The sequence below is a fragment of the Aotus nancymaae genome, unplaced genomic scaffold (genome assembly GCF_030222135.1).
Source record: "Aotus nancymaae isolate 86718 unplaced genomic scaffold, 86718_ANA_hifiasm-v0.15.2.pri h1tg000004l, whole genome shotgun sequence".
NCBI lineage: Eukaryota > Metazoa > Chordata > Mammalia > Primates > Aotidae > Aotus > Aotus nancymaae.
Genome location: NW_026988415.1, coordinates 67,829,439 through 67,857,241, shown reverse-complemented (window position 1 = coordinate 67,857,241; position 27,803 = coordinate 67,829,439). Strand labels below are relative to the sequence as shown.

Here is a 27,803-nt window from a genome sequence, read left to right as displayed (position 1 = left end):
CTAATAAGGTAGACATAGAAGAGGTAAATTAATTTTACCCTCAACAAAACTATAATTTTTACAAATTGAAAACATGTAAGTAGAAAATTGAAGGCCCCAAAGGTTAGGGAAAATGACAATCAAGTGGAAAGTGGGTTAAAAATGTTAGCTTTTTTTTTAAATCTCATCTTGCCTCATTTCCCCAGTATTCCCCTTTGATCATTTACATTTCACAGGACCTTCAGTATTCAGAATGTGGTAGCCCTGCTACACAAACATACAGACTTTCTATGATTCAGCAGTAACTTCAGATTTGCATTTGTATTAAATCTGTCTGAACCACATTATTCTAATAAGTATTTTCTAATTGTCCAGGGTAATTTATGTATAGTATGACAGTGGGTTAGTAATATAACTTAATCATAATTTTGAAATAATTACTTCTATTTTCTTTAGTGTTCCAATAACAAAAGTTTAGCTTGGGTATAATGAATTGTGTTTTACCCTCATTGAACTTCTTTTTTTTAAATTTTTAAATTTTTTATTTATTGTACTTTAGATTCTGGGGTACATGTGCAGATCATGCAAGATTGTTGCATAGGTACATTCATGGCAAGGTGGTTTGTCGCCACCATCCCCCCGTCACCTATATCTGGCATTTTTCCCCATGTTATTCCTCCCCAACCCTCCTTCCCACTATCTCTTCCCTAGCCCCCCCCAACAGACCCCAGTGTGTGATGCTCCCCTCTTTGTGTCCATGTGTTCTCATTGTTCAACACCCGCCTATGAGTGGGACCATTTGGTGTTTGATTTTGTGTTCTTGTGTCAGTTTGCTGAGAATGATGGTTACCAGCTTCATCCGTCCCTACAAAGGACAAAAACTCATTGTTTTTTATGGCTGTGTAGTATTCCATGGTGTGTACGAGCCACATTTTCTTTGTCTAGACTATCATTGATGATCATTTGGCTTGGTTCCAGGTCTTTGCTATTGTAAACATTGCTGAGATGAACATGTGTGTGCATGTGTCTTTGTAATAGAAGGATTTATAGTCCTTTGGGTATATACCCAGTAATGGGATTGCTAGGTCAAATGGAATTTCTATTTCTAGATCCTTGAGGAATCGCCACGTGGTCTTCCACAATGGTTGAACTAATTATACTTCCACCAACATTGTAAAAGTGTTCCTATTTCTCCACATCCTCTCTAGCATCTGTCATCTCCAGATTTTTTAATGATAACCTTTAGATTTGCATTTCTCTAATGACCAATGGTGATGAGCATTTTTTCCTATGTTTGTTGGCTTCATATATGTCTTCTTTTAAAACATGTCTGTTCATATCCTTCACCCACTTTTGGATGGGTTTATTTGTTTTTTTTCTTATAAATCTGTTTCAGTTCTTTGTAGATTCTGGATAATAGCCCTTTGTCAGAAGGGTAGATTGCAAATTTTTTTTTCCCATTTTGTTGGTGGCCTGTTCACTCCAATGATTGTTTCTTTTGCTGTACAGAAGCTCTGAAGCTTAATTAGATCCCATTTGCTTATGTTGGCTTTTGTCGCCATTGCTTTTGGTGTTTTATTCATGAAGTCCTTGCCTACGCCTATGTCCTGAATGGTTTTGCCTAGGTTTTCTTCTAGGGTTTTTATGGTCTTATGTTTAAGTCCTTAATATATCTGGAGTTAATTTTAGTGTAAGGTGTCAGGAAGGGTTCCAGGTTCAGCTTTCTGCATACTGCTAGCCAATTTTTCCAACACCATTTATTAAACAGGGGATCCTTTCTCCATTGCTTGTTTTTGTCAGGTTAGTCAAAGATCAGATGGTTGTAGATGTGTGGTGTTGCTCCAGAGGCCTCTGTTCTGTTCCATTGGTCTATGTCTCTGTTTCGATACCAGTACCATGTGGTTTGATTACAGTAGCCTTGTAGTATAGTTTGAAGTCAGGCAGCATGATGCCTCCAGCTTTGTTCTTTTTGCTTAGGATTGTCTTGGCTATTCAGGCACTTTTTTGATTCCATATGAAGTTTAAAGAAGTTTTTTCCAGTTATTTGAAGAATGTCATTGTTAGTTTGAAGGGGTAGCATTAAATCCATAAATTACTTCGGGTAGTATGGCCATTTTCACAATATTGATTCTTCCTAACCATGAGCATGGAATATTTTTCCATCTGTGTCCTCCCTTATTTCCTTGAGCAGTGGTTTGTAGTTCTCTTTGAAGAGGTCCTTTACATCCTTTGTTAATTGTATTCCTTGGTATTTTATTGTTCTTGTAGCAATTGTGAATGGGAGTTTGCTCTTGATTTGGCTGTCTGTTGTTGGTGTATAGGAATGCTTGTGATTTCTGCACATTGATTTTGTATTTTGAGATTTTACTGAAGTTGCTTATCAGCTTAAGGAGAATATGTGCTGAGATGATTGGGTCTTCTAAATATACAATCATGTCATCTGCAAATAGAGACAATTTGACTTCCTCTTTTCCTAATTGAATACACTTTATTTCTTTTTCTTGCCTGATTACTCTGGCTAAAACTTCCAATACTATATTGAATAAGAGTGGAGAGAGAGAGTCTCATGTCTAGTGCTAGATTTCAAAGGGAATGTTTCCAGTTTTTGTCCATTCAGTATGATACTGGTTGTGGGTTTGTTGCAAAATAGCTTTTATTATTTTGTGATAGGTTCTATCAGTACCTAGTTTATTGAGAGTTTTTAGCATAAAGGGCTGTTGTATTTTGTTGAAGGCCTTCTTGGCATCTATAGAGATAATCATGTGCTTTTTTCTTTTGTTCTATTTATGTGGTGGATTACGTTTATGGACTTGTGTATGTTGAACCAGCTTGCATCCCTGGGATGAAGCCTACTTGATCGTGATGATAAGCTTTTTGATGTGCTGTTGCAATCGGTTTGCCAGTTGTTTATTGAAGATTTTTGCATCGATGTTCATCATGGATATTGGCCTGAAGTTTTCTTTTTTTTTTTGAGTCTCTGCTGGGTGTTGGTATCAGGATGATGTTGGTGTCATAAAATTAGTTGGGGAGGATTCCCTCTTTTTGTATTGTTTGGAATAGTTTCAGAATGATTGGTGCCAGCTACTCTTTGTGTGTCTGGTATAATTCAGCTGTGAACCTGTCTGGACCTGGACTTTTTTTGGTTGGTAGGCTGTTAATTGCTGCCTCAACTTCAACCTTTGTTATTGGTATATTCAGGGTTTCAACTTCTTCCTGGTTAATTTTGGTAGGGTGCAAGTGTCCATGAATTTGTCCATTTCTTTCAGGTTTATTGGTTTATGTGCATAGAGTTGTTTGTAGTAATCTCTGATGGTAGCTTGTATTTCAGTGGGATCGGTCATGATATCCCCCTTTTTGGTTTTTTATTGCATCTATTTGATTCTTCTCTCTTTTCTCTTTTATTAATCTGGCTAGTGGTCTGTCTATTTTGTTGATCTTTGTGAAAATCCGGCTCATAGATTTGTTGATTTTTTGAAGGGTTTTTTGTGTCTCTATCTCTTTCATTTCTGCTTTGATCTAAGTTATTTCTTGTCTTCTGCTAGCTTTTGAGTTTTTTTTATCTTTCTCCTCTAGCTCTCTCCATTTTCATGATAGGGTGTCAATTTTAGATCTTTCCTCATTTCTCATGTGGGCATTTATTCCTATAAATTTCCCTCTAGACACTGCTTTAAATGTGTCCCAGAGATTCTGGTATGTTGTGTCCTCATTCTCATTGGTTTCGAAGAACATCTTTATTTCTGCCTTCATTTCATTGTTTATCCAGTCAACATTCAGGAGCCAGTTGTTCAGTTTCCGTGAAGTTGTGTGGTTTTGAGTTAGTTTCTTAATCTTGAGATCTAATTTGATTGTCCTGTGGTCTGAGAGACTGTTTGTTAGGATTTACATTTTTTTTGCATTTGCTGAGGAGTGATTTACTTCCAATTATGTGGTCAATTTTAGAGTAAGCATGATGTGTTAGTGAGAAGAATGTATATTCTGTGGCTGTGGGGTGGAGAGTTCTGTAGATGTCTATTAGGTCTGCTTGTTCCAGTTTTGCATTCAAGTCCTGTATATCCTTGTTGATTTTCTGTCTTATTGATCTGTCTAATGTTGACAGTGTAGTGTTAAAGTCTCCCACTATTATTGTGTGGGAGCCTGCATCTCTTTTAGGTCATTTAGAACTTGCTTTATGTATCTGCATACTGCTGTATTGGGTGCATATATATTTAGGATAGTTAGCTCTTCTTGTTGTATTGATCCTTTTACCATTATTTAGTGTCCTTCTTTGTCTCTTCTGATCATTGTTGGTTTATAGTCGATTTTATCTGAGAATAAAATTGCAACCCCTGCTTTTTTGCTCTCCATTTATTTAGTAGATTTTCTTCCATCCTTTTATTTTGAATCTATGTGTTTCTTTGCATGTGAGATGGGTCTCCTGAATACAGCACACTGATGGGTTTCGACTTTTTACCCAGTTTGTCAGTCTGTGTCTTTTGATTGTGGCATTTAGACCATTTATGTTTGATGTTAATATTGTTATGTGTGAATTTGATCCTGCTATTTTGTTACTGGTTGTTTGCTTTGCCCGTTGGTTGTTACCATTTCCTAATTGCACACTTGATATTTACCATTTGGTTCATTTTTGGAGTGACTGGTACTGGATGTTTTTTTCTGTGTTTAGTGCCTCCTTCAGGAGCTCTTGTACAGCAGGTCTGGTGGTGACAAAATCTCTCAGTAATTGCTTTTCCATAAAGGATTTTATTTCTCCTTCACTTATGAAGCTTAGTTTGTCTGGATATGAGATTCTGGGTTGAAAGTTCTTTTCTTTAAGGATGTTGAATATTGGTCCCCACTCTCTTAAGGCTTGTAGAGTTTCTGCGGAGAGATCCGCTATGAGTCTGATGGGCTTTCCTTTGTCAGTGACATGAACTTTCTCTCTGGTCGTCCTTAGCATTTTTTCCTTTATTTCAACCCTGGTGAATATGATGATTATGTGCCTTGGGGTTGCTCTTCTTGAGGAGTATCTCTGTGGTATTCTTTGTATTTCCTGTATTTGACTGTTGGCCTGCTTCGTTAGATTGGGGAAGTTCTCCTGGGTAATAATTTGAAGAGTGTCTTCCAGCTTGGATTCATTTTCCCCATCCTCTTCAGGTACACCAATCAAGCATAGATAGGTCTCTTCACATAATCCCATATTTCTTGGATGCTTTGTTCATTTCTTTTCACACTTTTTTCTCTTTTCTTGCCGTCTCTTTTTATTTCTTTGAGTTCATCTTCAATCTCTGATATACTTTCTTCTGCTTGATTTATTTGGCTTTTGAAACTTCTGTATGCTTCATGAAGTTCTCATGCTGTGTTTTTCAGCTCCATCAAGTTGGTTATGTTCTTTTCCAGGCTGGTTATTCTAGTTAGCATTTCATCGAATCTTTTTTCAACATTCTTAGTTTCTTTGCATTGGGTTAACACATGTTCTTTTACCTCAGAGAAGTTTGTTATTACCCATCTTCTGAAGACTGCTTCTGTCAGCTCGTCAAAATCGTTTTCTGACCTGCTTTGTTGCCATGCTGGTGAGTCGTTGTGATCTCTCTGGGGAGGAGTGGCATTCTTGACTTTGATGTTTTTGTCTTTTTTGTGCTGGTTTCCTTTCATCTTCTCTGAGTGGACGTACTTTCTGTTAAAGTTGGGGTTATTTCTCCTGTATGATTTTTTTTTTTTAAGTTAATCGCAGTTGTCAGTGTGCCACTCGAGACATTCTGTCCATTGTCTGCCTGTGGAGGCACTGCTGGGCTGCCTTGGTCTCAGCCCAGGCTGCTGTTTATTCTTCACCTGGTTTCAGTACTACTGGGGTTAGCCGCACCTTCCCAATGTGGGCTCTTTTGCTCTTCAGAGCTGTTCCCAGGTGGAGGATGTGTTAACTGCAAAACTCTCCTGGGAGAGGGACTCTAGTTGCTGGATCTTTTGGGGAGGGGCCTGTCTGCTTAAGGAAATAAGAGAAGACACAAACAGATTGAAAAACATTCCATGCTGATGGTTAGGAAGAATCAATATCGTCAAAATGGCCATACTGCCTATAGATTCAATGCTATCCCCTTCAAACTACCATTGACCTTCATCATAGAACTGGAAAAAGCCACCTTAAACTTTATATGGAACCAAAAAAGAGCTCACATAGCCAAGACAATCCTAAGCAAAAAGAACAAAGCTGGAGGCATCATGCTACCTAACTTCAAACTATACTACCAGGCTATGGTAATGAAAACAGCATGGTACTGGTAACAAAACAGAGATATAGAATAATGGAACAGAACAGAGGCCTTGGAAATAACACCACGCATCTACAATTATCTGATCTTTGACTAACCAGACAAAAACAAGCAAAGGGGGAAAGATACCCTGTTTAATAAATGTTGTTGGGAAAACTGGCTAGCCATGTGCAGAAAGCAGAAACTGGAACTCTCCCTTACACCTTATGCAAAAATTAACTCCAGATGGATTAAAGATTTAAACATTAGACCTAACACCTTAAAAACCCTAGAAGAAAACCTAGGCAATACCATTCAGGACATAGCAATAGGCAGGATCTTTATGACTAAAACACCAAAAGCAATGGCAACAAAAGCCAAAATAGACAAATGGGATCTAATTAAACTTAAGAGCTTTTGTACAACAAAAGAAATAATCATTAGAGTGAACTCGCAACCAACAGAATGGGAAAAATTTTTGCAATCTACCCATCTGAAAAAGGGCTAATATCCAGAATCTACAAAGAACTTCAACAAATTTACAAGAAAAAAACAAGCAACCCCATGAAAAAGTGGGCTAAAATATGAACAGACACTTTTCAAAAGAATACAATTTTGTGGTCAACAAACGTGAAAAAATGCTCATCATCACTGGTCATTAGAGAAATGCAAATCAAAACCACATTGATATACCATCTCATGCCAGTTAGAATGGCAATTAAAAAATCTGAAGACAACAGATGCTGGAGAGGGTATGGAGAAGTAGGAACGCTTTTACACTGTTGGGAGTGTACATTTGTTTAACCACTGTGGAAGACAGTGTGGCAATTCCTCAAGGATCTAGAACTAGAAATTCCATTTGACCTAGCCATCCCATTACTGGGTATATACCCAAAGGAATGTAAATCAATCTATTATAAAGACATATGAACACGTATGTTCATTGCGGCACTGTTTACAATAGCAAGGATGTGGAGCCAACCCAAATGCCCATCAAAGATAGACTGGATAAAGAAAATGTGGCACATATACACCATGGAATACTACACAGCCATAAAAATGATTAGTTCATGTCCTTTGTAGGGACATGGATGAATCTGGAAACCATCATTCTCATCAAACTGACACAAGAACAAAAAACCAAACACTGCCTGTTCTCACTCATTAGTGGGTGTTGAACAATGAGAACACATGGAAACAGGGAAGGAAACATCACACATTGGGGTCTGTTGGGGGGTCGGAGACTAGAGGAGGGATAGCAAGGGATAGGGAGATTCACAAGGGATAACATTAGGAGAAATACCTAATGTAGGTGACGGGACTATGGTGGCAGCAAACCACCGTGGCATGTGTATACCTATGTAACAATCCTCCAAGATCTGCACATGTACCCCAGAACTTAAAAAAAAAAGTTTGCTTAAAATGTACTTTTTGTTGTCACAAATTTTCTACTTCTCTAGACTTGGAAGTCTGAACATTGAGATATTTTCTACTGTGCAAAAATGAGTATTTTAATATTAAAAGAGAAACTGACTATTCAATATCACTGCACATACTGAGAACATTAGATTTGAAAAATGTTGCTTATAACATAAAGAAAATGCATGCCAGTATATTTGCACATTCCTATATAAAACATTATACATATATTTGTATTTGTATCTGTAAATTTAAGTTTCATTTTAAACATTTATGCCTTAAATTTCCTCAGTAACCTTTGATTAAGTGAGATTCTTGTTTAGAAGTTTCCTCTTTTATGCCTTCTTTAGAAAGATACCAGTTTTCTGTTTTGTTTTGTTTTTTTGTCAGAGCCATTTGAACCAGAGCAACTCCATCTTGAATAGGGGCTGGGTAAAATGTGACTGAGACCTAATGGGCTGCATTTTCAGGTGGTTAGGCATTCTAAGTCACAGGATGAGTAGAAGGTCAGCACAAGATACAGTTCACAGATACCTTACTAACAAAGGAGCATGTGGTAAAGAAGCTGGCCAAATTCCACCAAAACTAAGATGGCAGTGAAAATGACCTGGTCATCCTTGCTCGTTATTTGCTAATTGTAATGATTAGCATGCTAAAAGACTCTTACCAGTGCCTTGATAGGTTACAAATGCCATGGCAACATCAGGATGTTACCTTGAATGGTCTAAAAAGGGGAGGAATCCTCAGTTCTGGGAATTGCCCACTCCTTTCTTGAAAAGTTCATGAATAATTCACCCCTTGTTTAGCATGTAATCAGGAAATGACCATAAAGGTGGCCGGTCAGCAGCTAATGGGTCAGCTCTGCCTATAGAGTAGCCATTCTTTTGTTTCTTTTCTTCTCTAATAAACTAGCTTTCACTTTACTGTGTGGATTCACCTTGAATTTTTATTTGTGTGAGATCCGAAAACCCTCTCTTGGGGTCTGGATTAGGACCCTTTTTCAGTAACATCTTCCTGGTAACCATGATGGGATGATACTGAGGAGACTCCCAACCCAAAGGAAATAAACTGCAACACCAATTGGCTGACTTTGAGTAAGTGGGATGCATTTTACCTGTGTAAAGGGTGTGACTGAATTAGAGGCCCAACTTAAAGGAGTTAGACTCTCTCCTAAGATTGAGTGGCTTAAAGGACCCTCTTAGGAAAAAGGCAAGCATGCTTAAACCAACTTGGGTTTGAGACCAAACTTCGGAAGATTAGAGTTCTTCCTGAGATTTAGGGGGTTAGAGATCCCGCTCAGTAAATTCACTCTCAATTAAAAATGCATTTGGCATCATGGTATGTTAACCGCTATTCTCTTTGAATTAATCTGTCTTGCACTCTCTGCTAATGGCTACGGGTGACAGGGTTAGGCATGTACAGGACCTTTGGACATGGGAAGGTTTTATCTCCCCAAAAGGAGAAACTTGAGAACTGATGGGACTATTAGAAAAGATTCCTTTGCAACTGACAAGTGGCCGCCTGAACTTTTGATTCCATGTCACTGCAATAGGTGGGTTTTTTTTTTCTGGTCTCCCTGAGTTTTTTACCTTCCCCACTCTGCCACAGGGAATGCTTTTATCTCTGTCTCTTTCTCTCCTTTCCCTTTCCTATATTTTCTGTTGCTCAGGGTGACCATCTTGCCCAGACACCATATGTTAACTCCTGGTTGTTTGTTGAATTAAAGATGATAGGGTCAATCTGGGGTCAAGTTTGAGCTTTGCCAGTTCAACATTGGGTGCTAAATGGAGTGGCTACTATAGCTAATCTTTGAGCTATAAATTTGTCTTTCTGTATCACTCTGTCATAAAAAGGAATATCTTAGGGTAGAACACGGGCTTAGGATCCCATAAGCCTGCTGTTCAAGATGGCCCAGCAAACTGGTCAGTTATGAAGTATGCTGTGGGTCCCTGTGGGGGAAAAACTGGATGAAGTTTCCCTCTAGTCTTGTTTTATGTCCTTGGGAGCTTGACCTTGTAGCCACATGGCTGTACTTTCTCTTGGTCTCTGCCATCCAGGGGACAGAACTTTTGGGTTGCATGTCATAGCTAGCTCTAAAAACTATCTTGAGCAGTTAACAACCATTGCAAGCTCAAAATTGGTGCTCTAGGCACCGTAATGGAAACTGCCCAATGCTGTAGCTTAGTAGCTAAGGCTTTGTCTTTTCACAATGGTGGCCTCGGTTCACGGTTCAATTCTGGCTTAGGGAATGAGTCCTTTCTTGTTTGATATTTGTGTTACCTTTACCATTTGTTGATTTTCTTCCCCTCCATAAGCCATTTTGAATTTTCCTTTCCCTGAGCACCTGGGAGGTTACCTTTGGTAAAGTTCAAAAGCCAGAAATATTGGCTGTTTGGCCTGGCAAAAATTGGGTAATAAGAAATTTTAAGAACTTTGCTCTTTTTTTTTGTTAAGTGTTATGGCTAAAAGTCAGTTTGTTCAAGTTCTAACAGGCTGTGACTTCTTGGGAAAAACAGAGGAGGTTCCACGGTCCCCATTTTAAGAAAAACCTCTGTTTTCATCGTGAACCCCCAGGAATTATAAGCAAATAGATTCCTCTCAAAATCTAAGATTCTGTTCTACTTTGCATTGTGTTACCTGACATTTCTTTTTTTACTTTTGGGGGTATCAGAAGTTATTTTGCATTATAAGAGAGCTTTTGTGTGTAATAACTAGGTAGGAAATATAGTTTTGGAGATAGCTAATAAAAGTTATGGGGGGCATACTCAGCTCCTTGCATGTTTGAATCAGAGTAGTATGCTCTTAGCCACCCAGAAGGTATGGAGATGTCCCTATGCCTACTGAGAGATAAGTCTCCCGTGGAGGATAGGCTAATCACAGCCTAGGCTAATTGGATTTGGATTGCTTTGCAATAAAATACATGATAAAATTGTTGTACTGTCTTGTTCTGTAGCATTTCTCTTTTGGGAATCCAGGATCCAGTATAAAAATGGGACCCTTAATTTTAGGGGATTTGTTTTTGCCTTCCAGGTGTGCCTGCTTATTAGGGTGTAGAAACTGGAATGCTTTCCTGGCCCTTTTCCTTCAAGAACTCCACCCAGAAGTTAGTAATCCAATTAAGAAATGGGAAAATGAAAACCCTTACAACTACGGAATCTTCTGTGTGTCTGTGTATTTATATGTAACGTGTGCACAATATGAAAGAGCTTTGACTAATGGTTTATAAAAAAGCTTAAATAAAATATTTTATCAGAAAAATAAAAACTGGTATCCTTTAGTTTATATGACTTTAGTAACTGTTGGGAAATAAAAACAGTTTTACATGCAATATGTGTAAGGATAGTGAAATATATTTTTGGTAAAAGATTATAAAAAAGCATGGGAATGTGGATTTTTCTCTGCCTAAAGTGTTACAGGATTATTTTAAGTTAGATAGGATAAAGCTGAAGTTTCAGAAAGTTGTGGAAGGTTTGTGAAAAATTAATTTTGTGAAAGAAATCCTGTGTGTGAACATATTGGCTAAAATTAAAGGGTTATTATTTAGGTCTTCCATAAATTGAACATTGGAATAAAGCACAATAGGTTTTTCATAGAGCACTGATCTGTTTTTAACAAAAATTTGCAAAGGGTTATAAAAGGATAATGAAAATCTTAACATTATGGTCAGATATTAAAATTGGGTAGATTTGTCTGTCAGGTTTTATTAAAAATTTGGGTTTACATTAATAGTACACTAATGCAAAAGGTGAAATTTGGCTTTCTCTCTTGAACAAGATTTTCACGTAGTATTAAAGAGTAATAAAGACTTTTGTTCACCTTTTAAATAAACTACAGGAAAAAGAGAAAGAAAAGAGACAGGTTGTTTGGAAAGCTAAGTCTTCACTCTTTATGAGTAAAAGTTTTTGCCTTTTTAAAATTTTTGAGTCATCAGTTTGGCTGAATAAGAAAATGGAATCCCAGGTTATCATAAGATATGGTAACCTTGAAAACCTTGAAAAAACTTTCAAGACTCTCATGGAGAGCTGAAATGTTCATGAATATCAAGCAGAACAGGAGTTCACTGTATGGACTAAACTAAAAGTCTGAAATAATATTTTTAAACTTTTTGTTAAAATGTTCCTGATCCACTGTTTTGTTTTTCAGAGTAGAGGAAAGTTTTTTTTTGAGCTCTTTACAGTTTTTATCTCTGTACCTAATTTCTCTAGAATTTGGAAACTATTTGTGAGTATTCTTAATTTATGGCAATATAGTATTTGCATAAGTGCAATAGGAATGTTTTCTTTTGCAGCAGGACACAATTGGAGTAACTGATTTTACCAAGGCTTTGACTGGAATGGCATAGTTCTTTTTAAGAAATCAAACTTAACTTGTAGAGCCAATAAAAGCCCCTTGGTAAAATTGGCCTCATGCCTTATCTGCACAGTCCCTGTACACGATTCCTAACCTGTGGTAAGTAAAGAATGTGACTTTCTGATAGGTTCAGTAGCTTCAAGTTATCTTGGGAACTCAAGAGGAGAAAAATTTGCTTACCTCATTGGTATTTGAGGGTACAAACCCATGGCTGGGCTCGGCTTTAAGAACATTCATATCTGAGATTCTTTATGGAACAGAGTTTCATCAAAGCCAATTTTAAAAGCCTATGTTAAAAAATTATTCTTGCTGTACTTTATACAAATATTCAGGCCAATTATAAAACTAAGGCTTATTTTTACAAATGAATTGGTGCTATTACAATTTTCTTTAGTAAAAATGGGAAACTGGAGAGAAAAAATATTTTTCAAGAGCTATGATACACCTGTTATTAGATTCTAGTCTCATAAGTTGTTTTTCAGTTTTTTTTTCCTGTAATTTAGACTAACCTGCTTATTCCTGTGAACCAATCAGTAATCTCTGACTGTTGCAGAAGAAACAAGAGGGAGAGTAGTTAAAAATCTGGATCTATATTCTAAGTCTGGGTACACTGGAATCAGTTGGCAACCCCATATCAGCTTGGCTCCAACAGTTTCCCAGTTCCTGGAAAACCTCCTTATTTAGTTTACTTGGGATAGTATTATTTATTTTGCTTTATTGTTGTGGAATGTATTGCTGTTGTTCCCTTTTGTAAAAATGCAGGATAAACTTACTAAATGTTTTCTTTAAATTAAGCACTTTTTAATATTCCAGATATCACCTTTTATCAGAGCAATAAATGGCATTCACCATACTGACACTTTTTGACTGAGCTCCTCTCAACCCCAACTACAGGAGACCCTAATAGTTAGACAGGAATATCATCACCCCCTATTCAGCCTGAAAAAGTTACAGAAGATGGATCTTCATTGTTCTACAAACCTTAGGATTAAGTGTTCTCTTATAAAAAGGAGGGGAAAATAAATCAGAGGCATTTGAATCAGAGTGACTGCATCTTGAATAGGGGCTGGATAAAATGAGACTGAGACTTACTGGGCTGCATTTCCCAGGTGGTTAGGAATGCTAAGTCACAGGATGAGTAGGAGGTCAGCACAAGATACAGGTCACAAAGACCTTATTGATAAAATAGCATGTGGTAAGGAAGCCAGACAAATCCCACCAAAACCAATATGGTAGTGAAAATGACTTGGTTGTCCTCAATGCTCACTATGTGCTAATTATAATGCATTAGCATGCTACAAGACACTCCCATCAGCACCATTACAAATACCATGGCAATGTCAGGAAGTTACACTATATGGTCTAAAAATGGGAGGAACCCTCAGTTCCTGGAATTGCCCACCCCTTTTCTTGAAAACTCATAGATAATCCACCACTTCTTTAGCATATAATCAGGAAATGACCGTAAAAGTGGCCAGCCAGCAACCCTCAGGGCTGCTCTTCATATGGAGTAGTCACTCTTTTGTGTTTTTACTTCTCTAATAAACTTGCTTTCACTTTACTCTATGGATTCGGCTCAAATTCTTTCTTGCATGAGATCCAAGAACCCTCTTTTGGGGTCTGTATTGGGACCTCTTTCCAGTAATACTTTATAGTATGAGTGGATTGTAACTGATTCATTGGAATAAATGAAATGGGATTTTCTGCAGAAATATTTGAGGTCTCTATCTAGAAAAATGTAAGTACTTTAAAAAAAAAAAAAAAAAGCTTAGCTAGAATAAAAAATTTTGTTTTCTTGTTTTGTGTTAAGCCTGACCTCTATGGGTTGGGCCTCTCTTAAGTGATTCAAGTTCTCCATTAATTATTCAGAAAGTCAGCAATGACTGTTCCAAACTTCAGCTTTCAATGTTCTGTATTTTCAATGTTTTTGCCCTCTTGGTTGGCTAATTGGGGGCTTTCTAAATTCTGTCTGAAAAGAACTTTTTCTGCAAATCATGCGTCAATTGAGGGAAACCTTATTTGGGGCTTACTTAATGAGGGTCTCCTCAAATATTTCTCTGAGGGTAATGTATGACTTCAGAGTAAGTGGGCTACTGTGTTTCTTTTTAAGTGTGTTTTGTTTTGTTTATACTTATTTTAACTTTTATTTTAAGTTCACAGGTACACGTGCAGGTTTGTTATATAGGTAAACTTGTGTCACAGGAGTTCGTTGTACAGATTATTTCATCACCCAGGTATTAAGCCTAGTACCCATTAGTTATTTTTTCTGGTCTTCTCCTTCCTCCCACCCTCTGCCCTCTGATAGGTTTCAGTGTCTGTTGTTCCCCTCTATGCATCTTTTTTTCAGGTGACATGCATCTGGAGAATAGGACAACAGTCTTCAGTGTAAGAAAAAGCAAATCAGAGTTTACCTCACCCTTAGTCACATAAAAAATTTTTTTTCTTTTTCCTTTTATCACAATGGCAGAGTGAAAGGCAAAAGATGTGTGAGGCTGAGTAGAGACTGAACGATTAAGTGCCACCAGACTGCTCAGCTTTCTATCTAAAAGCCGTTGCAGCTAATTTCCCAATTCAAATTTATGTAAGAACATAAGACAGAAATACTGAACACATGGAAGGGGGCTGTTCAGAAGGTGAGATGTTACAGAGAAGTCTACATACCAAACATACCAATCAACCTGAGTGAATAAACGTCACTATACCCCCATGAAATTAGATATATAGAAACTTCCATTAGAGTAGTCTGAAACTTTAGGGTTTGCCAACATTATTTAACAAAGCCACAATGTAGGAAAAAACCCTAAAATTATATGTATATACTTTTAGTAAAGGATATAGGAAGATAAAGCTGGCCGGCATTTGTCAATATTTCTGCAGAAAGACACATGGTTTTAAGAATACTATATACAATCACTTTGAGCAGATTGGTGGGAAAAAAAATGTAGCAAATTGGTAACTTGAGCTTAACTACTAAGGTCTCCTTTTCTGGCACTCCAATATAGTTCATATATTACCAAGATCTACTGTCAGCTTTCCTTCTGTGTTCCTTCACTGATTTAGCCAGCAGAGTGAAAGTAATTATTCCTTGAATGCATCTTATCTAATTGTTTTTTTTTCTTTAATGCCATTCTCTACTAACAATCTATTTCTTGATATATTGAATTCACTGTTGGTTTTAACTCACTCTGCTGATGGCTATGTACCATCCTGGTACAAAGAACATATTTAATGATTTTGAACACTGTGCAGGAAACAGACCTAGCCCTTTTGGAGAAGTAAACAGTCATGAGTTGCATGCTATTAGGAGCCATCCATTCATTATTATATAATACCCACATGCAAGAGGCTACAATTTAGTATGGTACATTACAGCTATGGTTAAAGAAATACACATGTACCATACCTCATCAACCAATTCCTAGCTAGATGGAACTCATTAATTTTCTAAGAATATGGATCTCGCGCAAGGGCCTGACAATCTTGTTAGATGCCCTCTGTGCTTCTGCACAGAATATCTTTTGTACTGAATCTCTTAGCTACTCTGAGAGCAGAGATTCTGGAATGTATAAATGGAATGTTCTTCTTCACATGCTGTGATTCTTAGACTCTTTTTCTAAAAGGAGAAGACAGAGAATCATTCTTTTAAAGTATTTGCTCCTGCTTTGCAGAAAATGTGTGTGTGTGTGTGTGTAAATGTGCATAGGTGTATGTAGATATATGTGATGAGAGGTGAAAAGAATAGGCTTTCAATGACTGTTACTTTCCTATGAATTTGGGCCCTGTTAAGTTTTAGGTTCATGTTACAATAATGTATATTCAATATTCTTAAAACTTAATTTCTAGGATTGTGCTTAAATCTCCATTAACCTCAATGTCTATACTTTGTGCAATTTGGCATAAACATGGAGAGCATTCTTTACCTTGGCAATGTCTGCCCTGAGAGTGGGCTCTATGGGTGCCACAGGAGGTAATGGCACTGGTTGATACCACATAGTGTGAAAGATATGTTTGTCACATGGGGCCAGTGGGGGAAAGAGGCACATATTGCATTCCTATCACCAGTAAGAGTTGTACAAATTGCATACTTTTCAGATTTTTGACAAAATGTGACTCTTTCAGAATGTGATCCTATTGTAATTAATCTCAAAATTCTAACTGCTCCATGACAATTCCAGTACTGGGAAGCCAAGTTACTTTAACAGTGTACTGGACATGATAATTTTGAGCCCTGCATAAGACAGCTGTGTTCAACTGGGGGCCACTTAATCGCTTTTCCCCTTAATTTTTCCAGCTGTATCATGGGGAAGATATTTTATTCTGGCTCTTTCTGAGGACACTGTTGGAATGAATGGAATAACATTAACAAAGTCCTCGAAGTTCTGCAAGAATAAATCAGCAATTAAGCAGGGACAAAAGAATGGAGCACACAATTTTGCTTAGAAATATTGTTATGGTTAAACTTTTCATTCCAGTCCTATAATTAAAGACATATACAAGCACTAGAATGCTACATAGCACCTTTCAGCAATCGGATCATAACAATGAGTATCTTCATTTTGCAAATGGAGAAAATGAAGATCAAAGATTAGGGAATGAGATTCCACAGAGGTTACTGGACAGGGCTCCAAGGAAAACCAAGCAAAGAAGCCAGATCAGGGTGTGCTAATTACTAAACAAAACTTTGTATTCTCGATCAATAATCAACCATTTGGTTATCTATGTACATTATTCAGTGCTCAGATGATCCATGGATAGAGATATCATCAGAGTCTATAAACCAATGAGACCAAAATGCTAAGATAGGAATAGGTTTTCTATTTTTCTGTGAGCCCCCTGGTAAAACCCTGATTTATTTGGCCGTTTAAAGACAGTGTAAATCTGTAAGACACTAAACAATCAGCTTTACATTATAGTTTTCCTGAGCTTTACTTTTCCAGAACTTCCTTATAGTTAACTGACACTATCTTTTGTGACTCCCACTTCTGTGGGAGTTGAGTGCTGATACACTGTATGCATTAAATAATTTCTTGATGTTTTTATGACTTTGAATCATAGTTAACAGCTGCTCTGCCTGAATGCTTGGCAAAAGATAACCAATGGGAAAGAGGAAGATTACTTTGAGGCCTACTGGCTGTGTAGGAAGTAAAGGCCATACATTTAGAAACAGGTGCATATCTATATCAATAGAAGAAAAAGTTTGTCTGTCATAAGACCAAGGGGATGGCCAAATAAACTATCAAGGGAAACTCAAACAAGAGAGTATTTTGAGAAAGACTGGAAGGGGAAATGTTTTTCCATCTGAATATATAAGACTTCATCATGAAACCCAGTGTGTGCATAGTCTTCTAGGCTGCTTTTTAGCTTCTGAGTTTGAGAAACAGTCATTGGCCCTAATAAATGTAGTCATGTCTAGTATTCTCTCAAATGTAATGCTGACCACAATCCATTTAATTTATGCCAAAAGTCTCACCTTGGTCAAAATTACCTAGGGGTCCAGATCAACAAGATTTTACTCAAAAATATTTCAGGGAGGATAAGTTAGTAAACCAAACCATCCCTCTAGAAGCTCAATTACTTGATATCTGAAAGATATCTCTAATTCCCACTGATCCCTGTAAGAGTTGGAGCTTTTATTGTTAGCAGCTGGGCAGTAGACTGCTGGTTGAAAAAATTAAAGACATCAATACTCTTAAGATATTATTATTATAAAGAAGCAGTACTAGTATTCACACTCATTGATTCAGGCACTAGGACTACAAGAAAGGCTGATTATAAATAAATGGGGAAATCAATGCAAACTGTCTTAATGGCTTAGCTACCATTGAAGCTAAAATAAAGGAACAAAGAATTGGCATATTACTATTTGGTTATCACTGTCTGTACAATAATCCCTGCTATGAAAACACAGCTCTTTAGTGCTAATCCTCAGGCTGTCAGCTGTGAAATTTTACCCTTATGAAAGGTATTAAAATTAAAACCCCAAATCACTCTGAAAACCCTTAACAAAACCTATGGGCCATAACTTAGGCTTATAGATTTTCTTTCATCATTAAATAATTCATAAAGGATAAAATAAAACTAGGTAGCAGATAAATGAATAAAAGTAATTGGAGAATTCTACCGCAGTCTGACATTAGAAATCTTTAAAACACTGATTATTATATTTAATAAAGTGTAAGTCCTGATTTTCATCTTATGGGTTAGCTGTGGTGCTTTCAGGAAAGTTTGTGATGGAATAGGTTTTACATTGTTGTTCAAGTCCCAATTTGAGGACCTTGGTCAGTGTATTCAATCACCATCCCAAAATTGAGATACCTGATATAGTGATGGTTCAAAGTCTAGCAAATACTTGAGTTGCTATTTACAGAAAAATCATAATCAGGTTTTAGCCTTAATTTTCACACTATAGCAGAATTTTGTATAGATATGCTGTATATGTTCACAAATACACATGCACATAAGCAGCAAATGTAGTCTGATTCCCTTCAACACCCAAAAGGCCCTATTATGTGATTAATAACCTTTGTGGAAAAATTAAAGACTCCAGGGAAATTTTCTGAATTACCTTTTACCTGATACGATGAATGAAAAGATATATTTTACATTTAGGCTTTCATGGATTGGGGCAGGGGAAATGAAGAAACAAAAAAACTGGTTTGAATTAACTGCTACCAAATACCAAATGGGATTTTGGTCAGCAAATTAAATAATGTGAAGTCCAGAAACATTTGCACAGCAAGTATTTGATGGAGTTCTTTCAAATTTTGAAGGTTTCAGTCCAACACGGTGACTTATTTTGAAGATTACAATGATTTCCAACACTGAACTCTGTAAGCCTCATAGGAGATGGAGATGGTGAGTCCTGGGAAGGAAGAGAAGAAATTCACAGATGAGCTGAACAACTGTAAATATTCATATGGTAACACCCACTTGAGAATCATATGTGACCATTAAAATTACATTTATGAAGATTATAGATCAGCATTGAAAAACGTTAAGTGAAAAAGGCAGGATATAAAATTACACATACAATGCTATAGTTATTTTTAACACCCAAAATTATATTTGAAAAAAGACTGAGGAAATACACTGAACTATTGAAAGTGGTGGATTCATGGGTAATTTATTTTCATTTTCTCTACTTTCTATTTGCATTTTCCACATTTTCCTTTTTTTTTTAATTGCATTTTAGGTTTTGGGGTACATGTGAATAACATGCAAGGTTGTTGCACAGGTGCACACATGGCAGTATGATTTGCTGCCTCCCTCCCCTTCACCTATATCTGGCATTTCTCCCCATGCTATCCCTCCCCAACTCCCCACCCCCCTACTATCCCCCCTCCCCCCCAACAGACCCCCCTGTATAGTGCTCCCCTCCCTGTGTCCATGTGTTCTCCTTGTTCAACACCCGCCTATGAGTGAGAACATGTGGTGTTTGATTTTGTGTTCTTGTGTCAGTTTGCTGAGAATGATGTTTTCCAGGTTCATCCATGTCCCTACGAAGGATGTGAACTCCTCCTTTTTAATGGCTGCATAATATTCCATGGTGTATATGTCCCACATTTTTCCTGTCCAGTCTATCATCGATGGGCATTTGGGCTGGTTCCAGGTCTTTGCTATTGTAAACTGTGCTGCAATGAACATTCGTGTGCATGTGTCCTTATAGTAGAACGATTTATAATCCTTTGGATATATGCCCAGTAATGGGATTGCTGGGTCAAATGGAATTTCTATTTCTAGGTCCTTGAGGAATCGCCACACTGTTTTCCACAATGGTTGAACTAATTTACACTCCCACCAACAGTGTAAAAGTGTTCCTATTTCTCCACATCCTCTCCAGCATCTGTTTTCTCCAGATTTTTTAATGATCGCCATTCTAACTGGCGTGAGATGGTATCTCAATGTAGTTTTGATTTGCATTTCTCTAATGACCAGTGATGATGAGCATTTTTTCATATGTTTGTTGGCCTCATGTATGTCTTCTTTTGTAAAGTATCTGTTCATATCCTTCGCCCATTTTTGAATGGGCTTGTTTGTTTTTTTCTTGTAAATCTTTTTTAGTTCATTGTAGATTCTGGATATCAGCCCTTTGTCAGACGGGTAGGCTGCAAAGATTTTTTCCCATTGTGTTGGTTGCCGATTCACTCTATTGACTGTTTCTTTTGCCGTGCAAAAGCTGTGGAGTTTGATTAGGTCCCATTTGTCTATTTTGGCTTTTGTTGCCAATGCTTTTGGTGTTTTGGTCATAAAGTCCTTGCCTACACCTATGTCCTGAATGGTTTTGCCTAGGTTTCCTTCTAGTGTTTTTATGGTGTTACGTCTTATGTTTAAGTCTTTAATCCATCTGGAGTCAATTTTAGTGTAAGGTGTCAGGAAGGGGTCCAGCTTCTGCTTTCTGCATATGGCTAGCCAGTTTTCCCAACACCACTTATTGAACATGGAATCCTTTCCCCATTGATTGTTTTTTTCAGGTTTGTCAAAGATCAGGTGGTTGTAGATATGTTGTGTCACCTCCGACGCCTCTGTTCTGTTCCATTGGTCTATATCTCTGTTTTGGTACCAGTACCATGCTGTTTTGATTACTGTAGCCTTGTAGTAGAGTTTGATGTCCGGTAGTGTGATGCCTCCCGCTTTGTTCTTTTTGCTTAGAATTGACTTGGCTATGCGGGCTCTCTTTTGGTTCCATATGAAGTTTAAGGTGGTTTTTTCCAGGTCTGTGAAGAAGGTCATTGGTAGCTTGATGGGGATAGCGTTGAATCTGTATATTACTTTGGGCAGTATGGCCATTTTCACGATATTAATTCTTCCTAACCATGAACATGGAATGTTTCTCCATCTGTTTGTGTCCTCTCTTATTTCGTTGAGCAGTGATTTGTAGTTCTCCTTGAAGAGGTCCTTTACGTTCCTTGTTAGTTGTATTCCTAGGTATTTTATTCTCTTTGTAGCAATTGTGAATGGCAGTTCGTTCTTGATTTGGCTCTCTTTAAGTCTGTTATTGGTGTATAGGAATGCTTGTGGTTTTTGCATATTGATTTTGTATCCTGAGACTTTGCTGAAGTTGCTTATCAGTTTCAGGAGATTTTGGGCTGAGGTGATAGGGTCTTGTAGATATACAATCATGTCATCTGCAAATAGAGACAATTTGACTTCCTCCTTTCCTAATCGAATACCCTTTATTTCTTTTTCTTGTCTGATTGCTCTGGCTAGAACTTCCAGTACTATATTGAACAGGAGTGGTGAGAGAGGGCATCCTTGTCTAGTGCCAGATTTCAAAGGGAATGCTTCCAGTTTTTGCGCATTCAGTATGATATTGGCTGTTGGTTTGTCATAAATAGCTTTTATTATTTTGAGATACATTCCGTCGATACCTAGTTTATTGAGGGTTTTTAGCATAAAGGGCTGTTGAATTTTGTCGAAGGCCTTCTCTGCATCAATTGAGATAATCATGTGGTTTTTGTTTTTGGTTCTGTTTATATGGTGAATTACATTTATAGACTTGCGTATATTGAACCAGCCTTCCATCCCCGGGATGAATCCTACTTGATCATGGTGGATAAGCTTTTTGATGTGCTCTTGTAATCGGCTTGCCAGTATTTTATTGAAGATTTTTGCATCTATGTTCATCATGGATATTGGCCTGTAGTTTTCTTTCCTTGTTGAGTCTCTGCCGGGTTTTGGTATTAGGATGATGTTGGTCTCATAAAATCATTTGGGAAGGATTCCCTCTTTTTGGATTATTTGGAATAGTTTCAGTAGGAATGGTACCAGTTCCTCTTTGTATGTCTGGTAGAATTCGGCTGTGAAACCATCTGGGCCCGGGCTTTTTTTGGGTGGTAGGCTCTTAATTGCTGCCTCGACTTCAGACCTTGTTATTGGTCTATTCAGGGTTTCGACTTCTTCCTGGTTTAGGCATGGGAGGAGACTACTGTCCAGGAATTTATCCATTTCTTCCAGGTTTTCTAATTTATGTGCATAGAGTTGTTTGTAATAATCTCTGATGATGGTTTGAATTTCTGTGGCATCTGTGGTGATATCCCCTTTATCATTTTTTATTGCATCTATTTGGTTATTCTCTCTTTTCTTTTTTATTAGTTTGGCTAGTGGTCTGTCTATTTTGTTGATCTTTTCAAAAAACCAGCTCCTGGATTTATTGATTTTTTGTAGGCTTTTTCGTGTCTCTATCTCCTTCATTTCTGCTTTGATCTTAGTTATTTCTTGTCTTCTGCTAGGTTTTGAGTTTTTTTGATCTTGCTCCTCTAGCTCTTTCAATTTTGATGATAGGGTGTCAATTTTAGTTCTCTCCTTTCTTCTCATGTGGGCACTTATTGCTATATATTTTCCTCTAGAGACTGCTTTAAATGTGTCCCAGAGATTCTGGTATGTGGTGTCTTCGTTCTCGTTGGTTTCGAAGAACATCTTTATTTCTGCCTTCATTTCAGTGTTTATCCAGTCAACATTCAGGAGAAAGTTGTTCAATTTCCATGAGGCTGTGCGATTCTGGGTTGGCTTCTGAATTCTGAGTTCTAACTTGATTGCACTGTGGTCTGAGAGACTGTTTGTTATGGTTTCCGTTCTTTTGCATTTGCTGAGGAGTGATTTACTTCCAATTATGTGGTCAATTTTAGAGTAGGTGTGATGTGGTGCTGAGAAGAATGTATATTCTGTGGATTTGGGCTGGAGAGTTCTGTAAATGTCTATTAGGTTTGCTTGTTCCAGGTCTGAGTTCAAGTCCTGGATATCCTTACTAATTTTCTGTCTCGTTGATCTGTCTAATATTGACAATGGTGTGTTGAAGTCTCCCACTATTAATGTGTGGGAGTCTATGTCTCTTTGTAAGTCTTTAAGAACTTGCCTTATGTATCTGGGTGCTCCTGTATTAGGTGCATACATATTTAGGATCATTAGCTCTTCTTGTTGTATTGATCCTTTTACCATTATGTAATGTCCTTCTTTGTCTCTTTTGATCTTTGTTGCTTTAAAGTCTATTTTATCAGAGATGAGGATTGCCACTCCTGCTTTTTTTTGCTCTCCATTTGCTTGGTAAATCTTCCTCCATCCCTTTATTTTGAGCCTTTGTGTATCCTTGCATGTGAGGTGGGTTTCCTGGATACAGCACACTGATGGGTTTTGGCTTTTTATCCAATTTGCCAGTCTGTGTCTTTTGATTGGGGCATTTAGTCCATTTACCTTTAGGGTTAATATTGTTATGTGTGAGTTTGCTCCTCTCATTTTGATTCTAGCTGGCTGTTTTGCCCATTGGTTGATGCAGATTCTTCATTGTGTTGCTGCTCTTTACCATTTCGTGCGTTTTTGGAGTGGCTGGTGCTGGTTGTTTTTTTCTATGTGTAGTGTCTCCTTCAGGAGCTCTTGTAAAGCTGGTCTGGTGGTGATGAAATCTGTGAGTACTTGCTTGTTCACAAAGGATTTTATTTTTCCTTCACTTATGAAGCTTAGTTTGGCTGGATATGAAATTCTGGGTTGAAAGTTCTTTTCTTTAAGGATGTTGAATATCGGCCCCCACTCTCTTCTGGCCTGTAGGGTTTCTGCTGAGAGATCTGCTGTGAGTCTGATGGGTTTCCCTTTGTGGGTAACCCGACCTTTCTCTCTGGCTGCCCTTAGTATTTTCTCCTTCATTTCAACCCTGGTGAATCTGATGATTATGTGCCTTGGGGTTGCTCTTCTAGAGGAATATCTTTGTGGTGTTCTCTGTATTTCCTGGACTTGAATATTGGCCTGCCTTGCTAGGTTGGGGAAGTTTTCCTGCATAATATCCTGAAGAGTATTTTCCAGCTTGGATGCATTCTCTTCGTCACATTCAGGTACATCTATCAAACGTAGATTAGGTCTTTTCACGTAGTCCCATATTTCTTGTTGACTCTGTTCATTCCTTTTTACCTTGTTTTCTCTGATCTTCCCTTCTCGTTTTATTTCATTGAGTTGATCTTCAACTTCTGATATCCTTTCTTCTGCTTGGTCAATTCTGCTGTTGAAACTTGTACATGCTTCGCGAAGTTCTCGTGTTGTGTTTTTCAGCTCCATCAATTCACTCATATTCCTCTCTAAGTTGTCCATTCTCGTTAGCATTTCATCAAGTCTTTTTTCAAGGTTCTTAGTTTCTTTGCATTGGGTTAGAACATGTTCTTTTAGCTCACAGAAGTTTCTTATTATCCATTTTCTGAAAGCTGATTCTGTCATTTCATCACACTCATTCTCCGTCCAGTCTTGTTCCCGTGCTGGTGAGGAGTTATGCTGCCTTGTAGGGGGAGAGGTGTTCTGGTTTTGGGTGTTTTCATCCTTTTTGCGCTGGTTTCTTCCCATCTTTGTGGATTTATCTGCCTATTGACTTTGTAGTTGCTGTCTTTCTGATTTTGGTAATTTTAAGTCTGCAGCAGCTGAACTCATAAACCCCCTTTTCTTCTCCCCAGGTGTTCTGGCCCAGGGGGTTAGGGCTTTATGCTGTTCAGCTGTGTTGCTACCGTTTTCCCTGTCCACAAGGTGGCAGTCTAGTCACACTCAGCCTGCAGAGGCTTCGCTGAGCTGCTGTGGGCTCCGCCCAGCTTCCCTGTGAGCTTCCCTGCAGTCCTGTGGGTGTAGTTAGAACTGCTTCTGCTATGCTGGCCCGCCCCTGTAGTGACGGAGTCTCTGTAGTGGCGGGTTGTCTTGGTTATGGAAAATTTCCCCGGGAACTGCAGGGTGTTTCCCGATGGAGGACGCCCCTCCCACACAGAGCTGGACCGTCCCGGGTTCAGCCGTGTTTCCAGAGGGGCCCTCTTTGTCCGGTAATCTCTTGGCTTGCCTCCTTGCCACAGCTCCCCTTGCTGGCCCAGAGGGGACACAGTCTCGTTCACTTTGTTCAAGGAGCCGCTGCTCCCCGCCCCCTATGCAGGCCGAGCGGCTGCTCCGGTCCAACCAGCGGCGCTGGGAACCCGGGGAGCTTCTCCGCCTGTGAATATCCTGGTCTGTGGGCAGTTAAAATCCGCTGCCCTGTGTGCCGCTGCGTCAGCCGAAGCAGCGGCTCTGAGATTCGTGGCGCTTCCTTGCCTGGGGGTCTCCTGGCTTGGCTCCCTGCTTCAGCTCCCCTTTCTGGCTCAGAGGGAACTCTGTCTCTCTTGCTCTGCATAAGAAGCCACTGCCGCCCGCTCCAGGGCGTAGGCTGAGCGGCCACTCCGCTCAAACCAGCGGTGCTGGCGACCCGTGGGGCTTTTCCTCCTGTGAATCTCCTGGTCTGTGGGCAGTAAAAGTCCGTTTGGAAATGCGGCGTCCACTCACCCTCTGCGCCTTCTCTCAGAGTTGCAATCCCGACTTCCTCCTAAGTGGCCATCTTGGATCCGCATTTTCCACATTTTCTTTAGTAACTATATAATTTGATGCTTCAAAAATACTATTTTTGAAATCCACATGGAAATAACAAGAGCTTTGGAATTGAGCAATTATGAATCTGAATTCTAACTTTGCCTCTTGTTATCTCCATAACTCTAGAAAAATAATGTCAGTGGATCTTAGTTTATTCTTTTGTAAAATTGGTATAATATAATCTACCTGAAATGATATCTGGCATATAGCAGGCGCTCATGTAGCTATTTATTAAACTTTCTGGAAAACTATTTGGCCTTATCCAATGACCCTTTAAAAAATTTATACCAGTAATTTTGCTTCTAGGATTCTATGCTATGGAAATGATTATAAATGAGAAGAAAGATTTATGTTTAGTGTTATTATTCATAAACTTATAATGATGGAAAATTGCATAAAATAGCTTATTAAATGTATTTTAATTTTTAATTTTTATGGGTACATAGTAGGTATATATGTTTATGTATTACATGAGATATTTTGATACATGCAGGCAATGCATAATCATCAGATTTTGGTGGATGGGGTATCTATCGCCTTAAGAATTTATCCTTTGTGTTACCAACAATCCAATTATACCTTTATTTTAAAATGTACAATTAAATTATTTTTGACTATAGTTACCCTATTGTGCTAGCAAATTCTAGGTCTTATTCATTCTTTCTGTTTTTCATAGCCATTAACAATCCCCAATTCCCTGCAAGCACTCACTCCTCCACTATTCTTCCCAGTCTCTGGTAATCATCATTCTACTCTCTAACTCCATGAGTTCAATTGTTTTAATTTTTAACTCCCACACATAAGTATGGGAAAATTGAACTCTATGAGTTTGTTTTAATTTCTAACTCCCACATATAAGTGGTAACGTGAAATTTTTCCTTCTGTGCCTGGCTTATTTCACTTAACATGACCTCCAGTTCCATCAATGTTGCAAATTACAGGATCTCATTCTGTTTTATGGCTCAGTGATACTCCTTTGTATATATGTACCACATTTTCTTTATCCATTCATCTGTTGATGGACACTTAGGTTGCTTCCAAATCTTGGTTATTGTGAATCCTGCTGCAATAAACATGGGAAGGCAGGTATCTCTTCAATATACTGATTTTCTTTCTTTTGGGCATATACCTAGGAGTAGGATTGCTGGATCATATGGTAGCTCTATTTTTAGTTTTCTGAGGAACTCCCAAACTCTACTCCATGGTGGTTGTATTATTTACATTCCCACCAACAGTGTAAGAGGGTTCCCTTTTTTCTGCAACCTTGCCAATATCTGTTATTTTTTGACTTTTTAATAGTAGCTATTCTGACTGGTATGTGATGGCATCTTACTGTGGTTTTGATTTGCATTTCTCTGATGATTAAAGATGTTAAGCATTTTTTCATGTTTGTTGGCAATTTGAATGTCTTCTTTGGAGAAGTGTCTGTTTATTTCCTTTCCCACTTTTCATGTGTTTTTTTTTTCATCCTTGCCAGCATTTGTTATTGCCTGACTTTTAAATAAAAGCCACGTTAACAGGGGTGAGATGATATCTCCTTTTAGTTTTGATTTAAATTCCTCTGATTATCAGTGATGTTCAACACCTTTTCCTATATCTGTTTGCCATTCATATGTCCTCTTTTGAGAAATGTCTATTCAGATATTTTGCCTATTTTTAATTGGATTATGAGATTTTTGAACTCCATATATATTCTGCTTATTTATTTGTTGTTGGATGGGTAGTTTGCAAATATTTTCTCCCATTCTGTGGGTTGTCTCTTCACCTTCCTGATTGTTTTCTTTGCTGTGCAAAAGTTTTATAGCTTGATGTAATCTCATTTGTCTATTTTTGCTTTGGTTGTCTGTGCTTGTTAGGATGTTACCCAACAAATTTTTGCCCAGTCCAATGTCCTGGAGAGTTTCCCCAGTGTTTTCTTCCAGTAGTTTCATAATTTGAGGTCTTAGATTTGTCTTTAATTGATTTTTATCTGATATTTGTAAATGGTGAAAGACAGGGGTCTAGTTTCATTCTTTTGCATATGGATATCCAGTTTTCCCAATGCATGTTTGTGAAACCTTTTTCAAAAATGAGTTCACTGTAGACATACGAATTTGTTTCTAGGTTCTCTATTCTTTTCCATTGGTCTAGCTGTCTGTTTTTATTACAGTACCATACTATTTTGGTTGCTACAGCTGTGCAGTATAATCTGAAGTCAGGTAATGTGATTCCTCCAGTTTTATTCTTTTTGCTCAAAATAGCTTTGGCTATTCTGTTTTTGTTGTTGTTGTTGTTTTACATATATTTTAAGATTTTCTTTCCATTTCTGTGAAGAATGTCATTTGTATTTTGATAGGGATTGCATTAAATATGCAGATTGCTTTCTGTAATATGAACATTTTAACAATATTGATTCTTTCAATCCATGAACACGGAATATCTTTCCGTATTATGTGTTTACTTTTCAATATTTTGTATCAGTGTTTTATAATTTTCATTGTA

General features: G+C 37.9%; 2 protein-coding genes across 3 annotated transcripts in view; one reads left to right on the top strand and one right to left on the bottom strand.

Annotated features, from left to right (window-relative positions):
- UPRT (uracil phosphoribosyltransferase homolog) overlaps positions 1-10,904 on the top strand; it is a 102,423-nt gene extending 91,519 nt beyond the window's left edge. The window contains exon 9 of the mRNA XM_012455776.3: positions 10,650-10,904. The gene's annotated coding sequence lies outside the window, so the exon portion shown is untranslated. The remainder of the gene's footprint in view (positions 1-10,649) is intronic.
- Positions 10,905-17,653: 6,749 nt separating this feature from the next.
- ZDHHC15 (zinc finger DHHC-type palmitoyltransferase 15) overlaps positions 17,654-27,803 on the bottom strand; it is a 137,209-nt gene continuing 127,059 nt past the window's right edge. For both annotated transcript variants that reach the window (XM_012455771.3, XM_012455770.3), the window contains one exon: positions 17,654-18,831. Coding sequence is in view for 1 of the 2 variants with exons in the window: in XM_012455770.3 (XP_012311193.1) it covers positions 18,773-18,831 (59 nt within the window). In the remaining variant the exon portion in view is untranslated. The remainder of the gene's footprint in view (positions 18,832-27,803) is intronic.